The 11,464-nt window shown below is 63.5% G+C and overlaps 1 protein-coding gene across 1 annotated transcript; it reads right to left on the bottom strand.

Annotated features, from left to right (window-relative positions):
* Positions 1-2,438: 2,438 nt before the first annotated feature.
* Positions 2,439-7,462, bottom strand: ZFTA (zinc finger translocation associated). The gene is made up of 5 exons (XM_054725824.1): positions 7,324-7,462; positions 4,783-5,280; positions 3,885-4,271; positions 3,142-3,693; positions 2,439-2,952 (listed from the first exon to the last, which is right to left on the bottom strand). The coding sequence occupies exons 1-5, from the start codon at positions 7,460-7,462 to the stop codon at positions 2,486-2,488; spliced, it is 2,043 nt and encodes a 680-aa protein (XP_054581799.1). The 3' UTR covers positions 2,439-2,485.
* Positions 7,463-11,464: the final 4,002 nt, after the last annotated feature.

The following is an 11,464-nucleotide window of genomic DNA, read 5'->3' as shown; positions in this document are numbered from 1 at the left end:
GCTGAAACTTAAAAAAATAGTAACTGATGCAAACTTGACAAATATGCATACAAATGCTTGAATAATGTCACTAACATGGTACATAAATATGTATTCAGAGTTAACACTTACATATTGGCCATAAGAGCAAGCATACCATTACAAAAAGTTCATGAAGAAATGTCACCTGTTCACGCCAGACTCCGAGGCAAGGAGGTACACACCTAGATGGCAGCCTGACCCCTAGGCAGTGAGGCCACAGCTCCGGCCAGCGCGGGGGGCACCCCACTGGTGGCAGCACTGAAGTGAGCTGCATTTGTGACCACTGAAGGGCTTATCGGAACAGATTGCTGGGCCCCACCCCAGGGTGGGATTCAGTGAGGTGGGGCCCAATAGCCTCGTTGCTATTGGTTCCAATACCATGCTGTCTGGTGGCTACTCAGAATCACTGGAGTGCTTGGGGCTGCGTGAAGCCTCCCACTCCTGTCCCAAGGGCCCTCCCTCCCCATCAGGAAAAACCATTCCTAACCCGCGCTCTGCCCTGCTTACCTGAGCTTCGGCAGTGGGCTTGGGTGAATATAATAGGTTGCCCCAATATGCCTACTGTTTCTGAACAGGCAGAGTAGCAAAAGTGGTAGAATACTAATTCTAGGTTTGAAAGCAGCTTGTGTGAAGGAAAATAAGAGAATGGCAGTGCCCAGCCTGGTGCCACCCATAACCCCTGGTCTCAAGCTTGTAATACTGTCTCTCAAACCCTGGAGGTTCCAACACTCATTCCCTTTCCGTCAGCTGAGCGCCCTGCCCCCGAGGCCTGACTCCCGGAGGCCTCACCACCGACGCGCACATGGCCGAGCCCTGGCCCTACGGGAGGCAAACCCACTGGGGTTCTGGTGGAGGGCTGCGGCCCACGCCTTCCTGCTGAGCCTGGAGCCGCTCCGGGGAAGCGTGCCGTTCTCCGCCCCCAGGTCACAGCCCACTGCGCGGGGAAGGCCTGCAGCTCCCAGCGCGCGCCATCCGGCGGTCGGTCAGATGGGAGCATTTTCATAACTTACCAGAGATTGGGAGGCCGCGTCATATAGTGCAAAGAAACTGAATTGGGCGTTTTTTATCCTAGTTTTTGTACTGTTCCTAGCTGGCTGTGGCAATTCAGTTTCTGGGCTTCGTTTTACCTATCTGTGAAAGGGGTGGAGGCAGATACTAGTTACTCTCCAAGGTCTTTCCAACTCTGACTATCTGGAATTATATAAAAATGCTATAAAATCCGTGGTATAAAATCCAATTCCCAAATCAGGAAGAGTCGAGGGGACCGGGCCTGCGGCACTCGAACCCTGGGCTCTGGCCTGGCGGGGCTGTTCCCCGCCCAGAGGCAGCCGCGGACCTCCCGCTCTCCGGCCTTAAGAGCCCAAGAGCCGGCCGATGTGAAGAGCAGACACGGGCCGGGAGTCACCGAATGGGACCCTCTCAGCCTCTGCCCTCGCTCCTCGAGTCCTTTCTCCACCACCTCGCAGCTTATCTCTGATCCTCGCGTAATAAATAAGACATTTGCACGCAAAGGTGACTGGGACAGCTCTCTCCCCGCCCGCCCCGCCCCTATAAAAGCATTAAATACAGTTTCAAAATAAAATACAAAGAGCAAAAAGGGCCTGACTTGGGGGCCACCCGTTCTCCACAGGAGAATGAATCTACACATCCCTCTCGGACCTGCCTGGGAGATCGCGGCCCCTCCCGGCCCCGCCGCGGGGCGGAGAAAGGAAGGCCGAGGCCCGGCCCCGGGCCCTGAGGACGGGCGGCGCCCACCGCGTACAACGGGGGACAGGGAGGGGACGGGCAAGCCGCCCAGGGCCGGGACCTCCGGAGCCCCGGGTTCGGACCCACGGGGGCGCTCGGGGAAGCAGCAGCGCCTGAGCTGCGGGGTGGACGGAGGCCCCGGAGCAGGAGCAAAGGACAAAGTGCTAATCCCTTCGGGGATCTCGGTCCGGCGGGCGCGGACGGCGCCGGGAGGCGGGTGGGGCCGCCGCCCGGGGGGCCCAGCCCGCTCCACGCCGCCCACGAACAGCCGCCAGCCCGGGTGCGACGCCCCTTCCCCGCCGGGCGGGCCCGCGTCCGCGTCCAGGCCTCCGAGCGGCCGAGACCAGTAAGGCCAAGACGCCGGCCCGACCCGGGCTCCCGCTGCCGGCGCGCAACGCTGCTGAGCCGGGCTCCAGGCCAGGAGCCGGCGCCGCCTCCCTTCCCGCCCCGCGGCCCTGTCTCGGGGTCCTAATACTGACTGTCGGCGCCCCCATCCTGGTCCCGCAAGCTCTCGGTGCAAAAGCCTGGAGGCGGCTGTGGCTCCTCGGGAAACGCGGAGCCCCGCGGGGGGAGGGCCAGGGCGCGAGGTCCGACGAGCACCGGGAACTCCACGGCGCCCCACCGCTCCCCGCCTCCGCCGGCCCGGCCAGCGGGGGGCAGCGGCAGCGCTCTCCCAGGCAAGGCCGCCCCCGCCCGGCCCGCGGGTCCGCCGCGCCCATTACGCCCGGCACACGGCGCCCGCCTTGAGGTCCGCGCCGCCATCGCGCGGCGCCGGGGCGGGCGGCCCGAAGCCCTCGTGGCCGTAGCAGCGCAGCGCCGCCTCCTCGTAGGCCTCCAGGATGGTCTGGCGCTCCTCGGGCGTGAAGTCCATGGAGAAGGGGTGCACCTGCAGGATGTGCCGCTTGATGGTGCTGACCTTGAGCGTGGCCAGCGCGCCCCCGCACACCATGCACACCAGGCCGCGCCGGCTGCCGTCGTAGTCCATCAGGTACTCGCCCCGCCAGCGCGGCTGGTAGTTCCGCCGCTGCTCTCGGCTGCGGGGCGGCGGCGGCGGGGGCGGGGGCGGCGGCGGCGGCGGGGGCAGGGGCGGGAAGGCGAGTCCCCCGGGCTCCGGGCCGTCCTCCTCGTCCTCCTCTCCCTCGGCGGGCCGCTCCGACGGCTCCCCAGGAGAAGGCGGGGCGTCGCCTAGGAAGGGACAAAGACCGCATTGGAGCGCGTGGGCCGAAAGCCGCAGCGTCCTGCGTCTCCGCTGCATGACCCCCCACCTTTGCTCTCCTGTCCCCTCCTCCCCCATCTCTTCTCCAGCCTTCCCCTCTCACTGCCCCCTGCGGCCCAGCCCGTTCTCCCCGCCTGCCCTGCGCTCCACCAGCTCACCCCACCACTCCTCCTCCTCTGGCTCCTCCTCCTGGTCCCCTCCCCCCTCCTCGGAGGCTGCGGCTGTGCTGGGGGCGGCAGGGTCCTTGGGGGGCTCGGGGCAGGGCAGCCCCAGGGCCAGCAGGTGGGCGGCCTTCTCGCTCCACTCCTGGGCGATGAGGGCCTTGACGGGCCCGCTGAGGCGCGTGGAGCCCGGGTGGCGCTGGCGGATGTGCCGCTTGATGGTGCTCATCTTGAGCGAGGCCAGCGAGCCCCCGCACACCATGCACACCAGGCCGCGCCGGCCGCCGTCCAGCTCCATGAGGTACTCCAGCCGCCAGCGCTCCTGGTAGTGGCGGCGATGGTCGCGGCCCCGTGGGCACCGGCCTGGGACCCCCACCCTCTCGCCCTCCTCCAGCTCCTCCTTCTTGTCTGCCGGCCCGGGCCTCTCAGGGACCCCGCCAGCCTCTTCCTTTACGTCTGGGGGACTGAGATCCTGGGAGGAGGGGGCTCCAGCAGCGGGGGCCGAGTCCCGGCTTTTTCTGGTCAGGTCCTGGGGGACGAGGTCATCGTCTGTTGGGGAAGGGGTGAGGGAGAGGGGCTCAGCCTGCTGGCTAGGTTGTCCTTACCCACGCAGAAGGGGGCCCTGTTCCTCACCCCAGGCCCAAGCTAGCGGGCCCAGCCAGTGCGTGTGGGGAGGGGGGGGGGAAGAGGAACAGACCCCAGTTTGCAGGGCCACCTGGGCCCTGGGATGGTCCTCGCACCTGCTGGGGGCTGAGTGAGCTCAGACAGGGTCTCGGGCTGGCCACCCCAGGCCTGCAGCAGGGCACTGCGCTGGGGGCCGCTGAGCCCCAGGGAGCTGGGGTGCACCTCCAGCACGTGGGCACGGATGTCATCCAGATGCAGGCTGGGCAGTGCCCGGCCACATGCCATGCACACCAGCCGGTTCCCCCGAGGGTCATAGTCCATGAGACACTCTGCCCGGAACCAGTTCTGCAGGGACTCCTTCAGCCTCCGTTCCAGGCGCCGAGCCCCCAGCCCCCTGCTGCCCCTGGCCCTCCGGGAGGCCGAGTGGCGCTGACGCCGAGCCCGGGGTGCCACTGGGCCCCCTCGTCGCTGGCGCCTGCCGGCCCCACCAGCTGGGGCTTTGCCTGAAAGGGTTGGAGGGAGGGAAGGAACTGAGATGCTGCCCTCTGGGTAGCCCCCCACCACCACAGCCAGGTCCTCCACAAGCCTCTGCTCACTGGCTCTGAGCCCCTGGCCCAGCTGTTGGCCTCTTCTTCTCCCCTCATGTCCTCAGTCCCCCCTTCTGATCCTCCTGCACACAAACCCTAAGGCCTCCCCCTCCCCCAGGCCCCAATATTCCAGCACCTCCTCTGGACTTCACTGTGCAGCCATACCTTTCTGGCACCCTCAGTTCCCAGCCCTTCCCCTGCCTACCCTCCAGCCTCCATGCGCCTTAATCCCTCTAAAGCCACCGACAGTCAAAGCTGTCTGGGATGCTGGAGACTCCCTGGTCCCGCTGTCCCTCCCGGACTGTGCGTTAAGGGCAATGAGCAGACCCCCCCCAAAGGGAGTCAGGCGGTTGGCCGAGAAGCCAGGGTTGTCCCCATTTGGCCCCACCTGCCACCCAGGCCCCTGCCTCGCCATGTCCTACGTTACCTGGGCCCTTGGATGGGCAAGCTTGGAGGTTAGCCCCCTCTTCTTCCTCTTCCTCTTCTTCCTCCTCCTCCTCCTCGGGCCCCTGGACCCCCAGGCCCTCAGCCTCTCCACAGGCCCCCAGCCCCAAGTGGGCATCCCAGCTGTTGCTGATCACTTCCTTCTCCCGGGGACTCCAATGCAGGGAGTAGGGGTGCTTTTGGCGAATGTGCCGCTTGATGGTGCTGAGCTTGAGCGTGGCCAGGGAGCTGCCGCACACCATGCACACCATGCCATGCCGGGCAGGGTTGAAGTCCATCAGGTACTCCAGCCGCCAGTGGTCATGGTAGTATCGCCTGTGGTCACGGCCTGGGATGCGGCTCTTTCCAGGCCTGGAGGCCCGGGCCTCACAGTGGTCTGAGTATTTCCTGCCTGAAGATGGTGGTCCCCTGGACCTGGAGGAGGGTAGGGGGGCACTCCCCCAAGACCCCAAGGTACCCCCTTCCAGATGAAGATCTTGCCCTGAAGAGGGGGAAAGGGAGACAGGCTTTGGTGTCTTGTAGCCCAAGAAGAGGAGGAGGGAGGGGTCGTTCAGGGGCAGGAAAACGATGACAGCAGCAATCACAGGAATATGGGAGAGCAGGGAGTCACAACAGTGGCCCTTTAGAGAGAGTGAGGGCCCTTTAAGAGAGGATCCAGAACAAAAGGATGCAGGGCACGGTGAGGGACTCGCTTTGACTTTTTAAAAAATAAGGTGAAGACCACGGAAGCAGCCGGCGCTGTGAGGCACTTTTTGGACGGGAGCTGCGGGGGTAGAGCCAGGAGAGCAGCGTGCTGGGCGGTCACAGCCGAGCGGAGCGGGCAGCGGGGCGGGAACAAAGAGGGCATCTGTCTGCATCCAGGGCCGCACACAGGACCCACCCGCCGGAGGCCGGCCAGGAGGGCCCCACCCAAAGAGCGTCTTCCTTTCTCCAGCACAGCCTCCTGGGTGTCCCATTGTAGGGGTACTAAGCATTGTCAGTTCCCCAAACACAGGCAGCCACAGAAGGGATCCCCATGACAAAGCTGTCAACACCTCCAGGGAAAGGCATTTTTAGGACCCTGACTTCCCCAGAGACTTTAAAAGGGGACAGCAGGAGGGCCACCAGAGTGGCTACTGAAAATTCTGCAGCAAGGAGGGGCCCCCACCCATGGGGGGCTCCAGCCCATTGAGTCTTTCTGTAGATTTGTTATTCGCTCCGGCAGGGAGCTGGCCACTGCCCAGCAATCAGAGGGCGGGCACCGGAGCAGCCAGGAATGAGCCCAATAACCCAGCCACGTTCCCTTTTGCCAAACAGACAGAGATCCAGAACAGTCCCCCACCCTAACTACAGTTTGGACCCAATTTTTATTTAAGCTGAACGGACAGGTGTGATTATTATCCAAGGGGAGAATCTCAGGGTGGGGGAAACAAAAGACAGGATCAGAGAGGGCTCCCATCGCCACTGTGTTTTGTTTAAATAGCTCCAAAGAAAAAAATACAGGCTTCAGAGTTAAAGGCCTGGGTTCGAGTCCCACCTCCACTGGTAACTTGCTCTGCGACCTTTCATAGGTCGTGTCGCTCTCTGGGCCTAAGCTCTTTGTCTGCAAAGGCACTGGATAGCTAGCTGTCTCTTAAGCATCCTTCCAGCGCTGGATCTAGGATAGTCTACGGTGGACTGGCCCTTTAAGGGCCGAAAAAAAGGGGAGGAGCCGAGATTTTTTAAAAACAAAAGGGGATGGGGAGAGTTGGGGGGCGGGGGGAGCTCCGAGGTTAGGGCCATCTCCCTGCCCCTGACAGCCTTCACGGGTCTTAATGAAGAAGCGGTCCCCTCTGAGAGCAAATGGGGAGGACTGGCTGATCCCACTACAGCGGACAAATTGTGGCAAATTTTTCAGAAAAGACGGGAGATACGCGGCCAGGAGGGGATGTCAGCCTTTGTGGGCGAGCCCACCCTTTAAAACTGCCCGCGGTGGGGAAGGTAGGGGCGGCCCCCCAGAGGCGCAAGCTATCCTCTTTCCTAGGGAGAACGTGGGGGTTAAAGAAAAAGGGATTCCGTCCCTAAGCAAAAGGAGAGGGGCAGCCCGAATTAACACAGCGGAGCTCCCAGCTCCGCTCATCGCGGGGGAATCCCCAAAGGCACCCACAGTCTGGGCAGACTTTTAAGACAGCGGATAAGGGAGACCACCTGGGAGTCTGAAACAGAAAGGGGCGGGGGCCGCGGTTCCACCGCCTAGAGCGCGCGACCAGCTGCGCCCGGCCCAGCCCTTCGGGGCCCTCGGACCCGGCCTCCAAGGCGGGGGCCACGGGTCCCTTTAAAGGGGTGGGGATCCGCCCGAGCCCCGTGGGCCGACCCCGGGAGCTGGGCGGGGGGCTCCCCCGCTGGCCCTGCAGCCGCGACCTGCGCCCGCCAGGTGGCGCCCCCGGCCGCCCGGCCCGTGTCCCCCCCTTTGTTCGGCGGCGTAGAGGGGCCCGGAGCCCGGAGCCGCAGCCCTCCCATCCCCCATGCCGGGGCCCCCACCCCAGCCGCCGGCCCCAGCGCTTACCGCCGTCGTCGTCCTCGGGCTCCGCGCCGCCGCTCAATCCCGCGGGCGGCAGCCGTCGGCCCCGTGCCGAGGCCGCTGCTGGCCCGGGGCCGCCCCTGCCGCCACCGCTCCGGCTTCGGTGGTCCCCGCCGGGTTCCATGCGCCGCGCCGTGGAGCGGGGCCCCCGGGCGGCGGGGCGCGGGGCCGGCGGCGGCCCGCGCGGGGCACTCGGGGCACGGGGCGCCGGGGCGCGGGGCGCATGCAGGGGCAGCGGCCGCACGGACGGCTGGCTGCTCGCTCGGCGGCGCGGGCTGGACCGGGGTGGGGATTCCTGTCTGGGGGCCCCTGGGGCTCCTTTAAGGGCTCCTGGGTAAATTTAAAGGGGCCGCGCGCTATTTCCTTCTGCCAGCTCGCGGGGGGCTCGGGGGGAGAGGCGGGAGGCAAGGAGTCAGGCCGAGACTCCGCAGCCGGCGCCCGCCCCGGACGTTCGGAGACGGACCTCGCCACCCGCGCGGGCCCCACCGTCGCCTCCGGGGCTCCGGTCCCGGCTCCCGAAGGGTCACCGAGTTGGCGAGGGGCGCCGCGTCCGCTGCGACACGCTTCCAGCCCGGCTCGGCTCGCAGCCGCTGCACCCTCGGGGCATCGCGGCGCGCGGCGCCGGCAGGGGGTCGCCGGTGAGACAGCCTCTCCCGCGCAAGCTCGGCGCGGCCCCGGAGCGGACGCGACTGGCAGGGGCCCCAGATGGCCGCGGCCCCGCCGAGAGGGTGGAGCCGTGGGGGCGGCCGCGCCCCCTCCCGCGGGAGCCGCCCGGGAGCGCTGGGCGCGCTGGCTGCTCCATTGGAGGAGCGGACGGCGCAGCTCCTCGGAGCCGACCGGGGCGGGACCGCGGCCGCGGAGACTCCGGCCGGGAACGGAGACGCGGGAGCCGCAGCCGGCTATCCCCGGGCGGAGGGGGACCCAGGATGGACGCCGGGAGGAGAGGGCGTGCGCTGCGGTGACTCAGGCTCCTGCCCACGCAGGCCTGGGGGTGCCACAGGAGGCCCTCGATGCAGCCCCGGACCCCGCGCCCGGCCGGGGGAGGCGAGGAACGCTGCCGCGGGCGGGGCGTCGGGCACCTGAGGACGCGCCACAAAGGCTGGGGGGTGCGGGGCGAACCCTGAGCCTGGGGGTGCCTCGGCCCCCAGCTCCCGGGGAGCGGAGAGAAGGGACTCGGAGAGGCAGCCGGGGGCGTGGCTGCCTGGGGTTCTTCCTCGTGTACCCGCTGGGGTAGCAGGTGCTTGGTCACCCACACAAAGGCGATTCCAGGTCCAAATGACAGGGTGCGGGAGTCCACGCGGCATCTTATTGTCCAGATGTGGGTTCTTCTCTTCGCCGGGGCGGTCCCTGCTGGCAGAGGGAGAGAGAGAGAGAAGCATCGATGTGAGAGAGAAACATCTATGGGTTGCCTCCCGTAGGTGCCCCAACCTGGGATCAAACCCACAACCTTCTGGTACATGGGGCGATGCCCCAGCCAACCAAGTCACCCGGCCAGGGTGTACTTAAATTTTCTTTTTTTAAATTTATTTTAAATATTATTGAAAGTATTACATATGTCCCCCCTCCTCCCCCTCCCCATTGGCCCCTTCTAGCTCACCCCCCCCCCAAACCCCTCAGGCCTTCGCCATCCTATTGTCTTGTCCATGGGTTGTGCATGTATGCGTACAAGTTCTTGGTTAAGCGCCTAATGACATCTGTCATCACTGGAGATGTCCCTTCTCCGCCTCAGTCCCCTGAGGGTTTATGAGACATCACCTGGGGTAAACTGAGTCTCCTGCAGCCCTGCACTCTCTGCTGCTGGCCTCGCTCTCAGGGTGGAGCTGCACCTCCTCTTACCCACTTGGGATCAGAGCCCCTCCCCCCATGTGCCCCCCCCCTACTGATGGGGTGCCAGAGGAGGGGGTGAGTGGGGACTCCTTCACTCATTATGTCCTTCACTTTCCCTCGGTGCCAGGCCCAGGGACACAAAGGGAAAGTGAGACACACCCTGGCCTTCAGGGGCGCCTGACTATGCTCGTGTGTGTTTTTAATTACGAGGGTAACACACGCTCGGGGCTGGCCGCCTTGAGCCACTTTGGTGAATGTCCTTGAACTGGGGAATTTTATTCATGGCCGAAAGAAGGCTATCAAAGCCACCTGGAGCCATTTTTAACGACCTCTGGCGAGCCTCCCTGTGCCCACATCCTGCAGCGCCCCAGGACCGGCTCCCAGCTCCACAGTCCCAAAGCCTTTGCCACTCCCGGCTGATCGCAGCCAGCCTAGCAAAGGGAAGCTTCGCTTTGCATGTGAAGAAAGGCAGGCTCAGGGGGGCTAGAGTCTCACCCCGAGCCATTCATTCCCTCTCTCCTCCCCCGCTTCAGAAAGCACTGACTGAGCCGTCCCGAGTGCCTAGCCCTGGGGTGGGGATATAAAGTTTAAAAAAAAAAATAACAGCCCTGAGGGGGCTCATCCCATTCCCCCCTCCGCCCCCCCCCCCCCCCACACACACACCCTAGAAACTCTCCATCTACTGGGTCTGCTGTGGGACAGGGAGAAACAGTGACAACCAGGGCCAGAGCATGATTTTCATGGATCCTGGGTACTTTTACCTCATGGACATCTTCCTTTAAAAAAAAAAAAAAAAAAAAACAGTAAGCCCGGCTGGCTCCGTGGTTGAGCGTCGACCTCTGAACCAGAGGGCACATGCCCAGGTTGTGGGCTCATTCCCCAGTGTGGGGTGTGCAAGAAGCAGCCGATCAGTGATTCTCTCTCATCATTGCTGTTTCTCTCTCTCTCTTCCTCTCCCTTCCTCTCTGAAATCAATAAAAATATTTTAAAGTGACTTAATACATTTTTGAGAGCCCTACAAATTTATTTTTACTGATGCGAGAAAAAGAACACATCTTCTTTGACCCTTAAAGTTCACTTTGGACTTCTGGTTTCACAATAAATTAAGATGTTTTCATGAGCCCCTAGAAGTATGGTGGGCTGTAGGCACTGAGCCCTGATCCCCGAGGTTCCCTGGCCTTGATTGCAACCCAGGGGATCAGGGCGAAGGGAGCGGCCACCCAACCTGGGGAGGTACTGCTGCCGCCAAGTCTGCAAAGACCAGGAGCAGCAAGAGCAAGGGCTCTTCAGGCCGAGGCCAGGGGTCTGGGGTAAAGGACGGTTTCCGGTGGGAGCGGCAGAAGCGGAGAGAGAAATGAACAGGGCGAGAGCCTTGGGTGCAACGCTGAGCGTCTGTTTGTCCTGGAGGCCCGGGGAGGGCCGCAGGCGGTGTTCAGAGCTCTCCGGCGGCCGCCCTGAGCACACGGGGAGGGAGAGGAGGCTGCCCGCCCCATCCCCATCAGGAACCACGTTCAGGCCGCAGCCGCGGGGCCAGCCGAGAGGAAGCCAGAGATTGGAGCGGCGCCACAGCACGCGTGGTGCTCCCCTCACCGAACACCAGGGGCGCCAGAGGGCCAGGGGCGGTGCCGGGCCACCTGCGCCCTGGGCTGAGCCCCGCTCTCTGGCATCTGCCGGGAGGAAAGGACGCCTCGCCAGTGAGCTGTGTATTAGCCAAACGTGCACGGAAAGCTGCTTCTGCCCAAGGGCGCCTCTTTTCGTAATGCCCTAGCCCGGTGGGGACCCTTTTAACTAATTCCTAACAAATTAGTCTAGCTCAGTGGTCGGCAAACTCATGAGTCAGCAGAGCCAAATATCAACAGCACAACGATTGAAATTTCTTTTGAGAGCCAAATTTTTTAAACTTAAACTTCTTCTAACGCCACTTCTTCAAAATAGACTCGCCCAGGCCGTGGTATTTTGTGGGAGAGCCACACTCAAGGGGCCAAAGGGCCTCATGTGGCTCTCGAGCCACAGTTTGCCGCCCACGGGTCTAGGAGAGCCCGCTGCGGTCCTAGGTTAGCCATGTGAAGAGGGTGGGATCCACAGGAGATGGTGCCTGATGGAATATGATGATCAGAGAAAGACCAGGCTGACGCAAATGATCTGGAGTGGAGGGACAGGGATATAAAAAGAAAAATACATTTGGGGGGTGGAGACAGAATGAGGTCACAGCTGGGAGCTTTGGAGTCTATATCAAACCCAGAATCCTTCGTTTGTGCACCCTGCCTCTTCCCCTCCATTCTCCGACTCCGATTCTTAG

Source organism: Eptesicus fuscus, chromosome 13 (assembly GCF_027574615.1).
Source record: "Eptesicus fuscus isolate TK198812 chromosome 13, DD_ASM_mEF_20220401, whole genome shotgun sequence".
NCBI lineage: Eukaryota > Metazoa > Chordata > Mammalia > Chiroptera > Vespertilionidae > Eptesicus > Eptesicus fuscus.
Note: the sequence above shows the minus strand (reverse complement) of the source record. Positions and strands in the feature narration are given on the sequence as shown.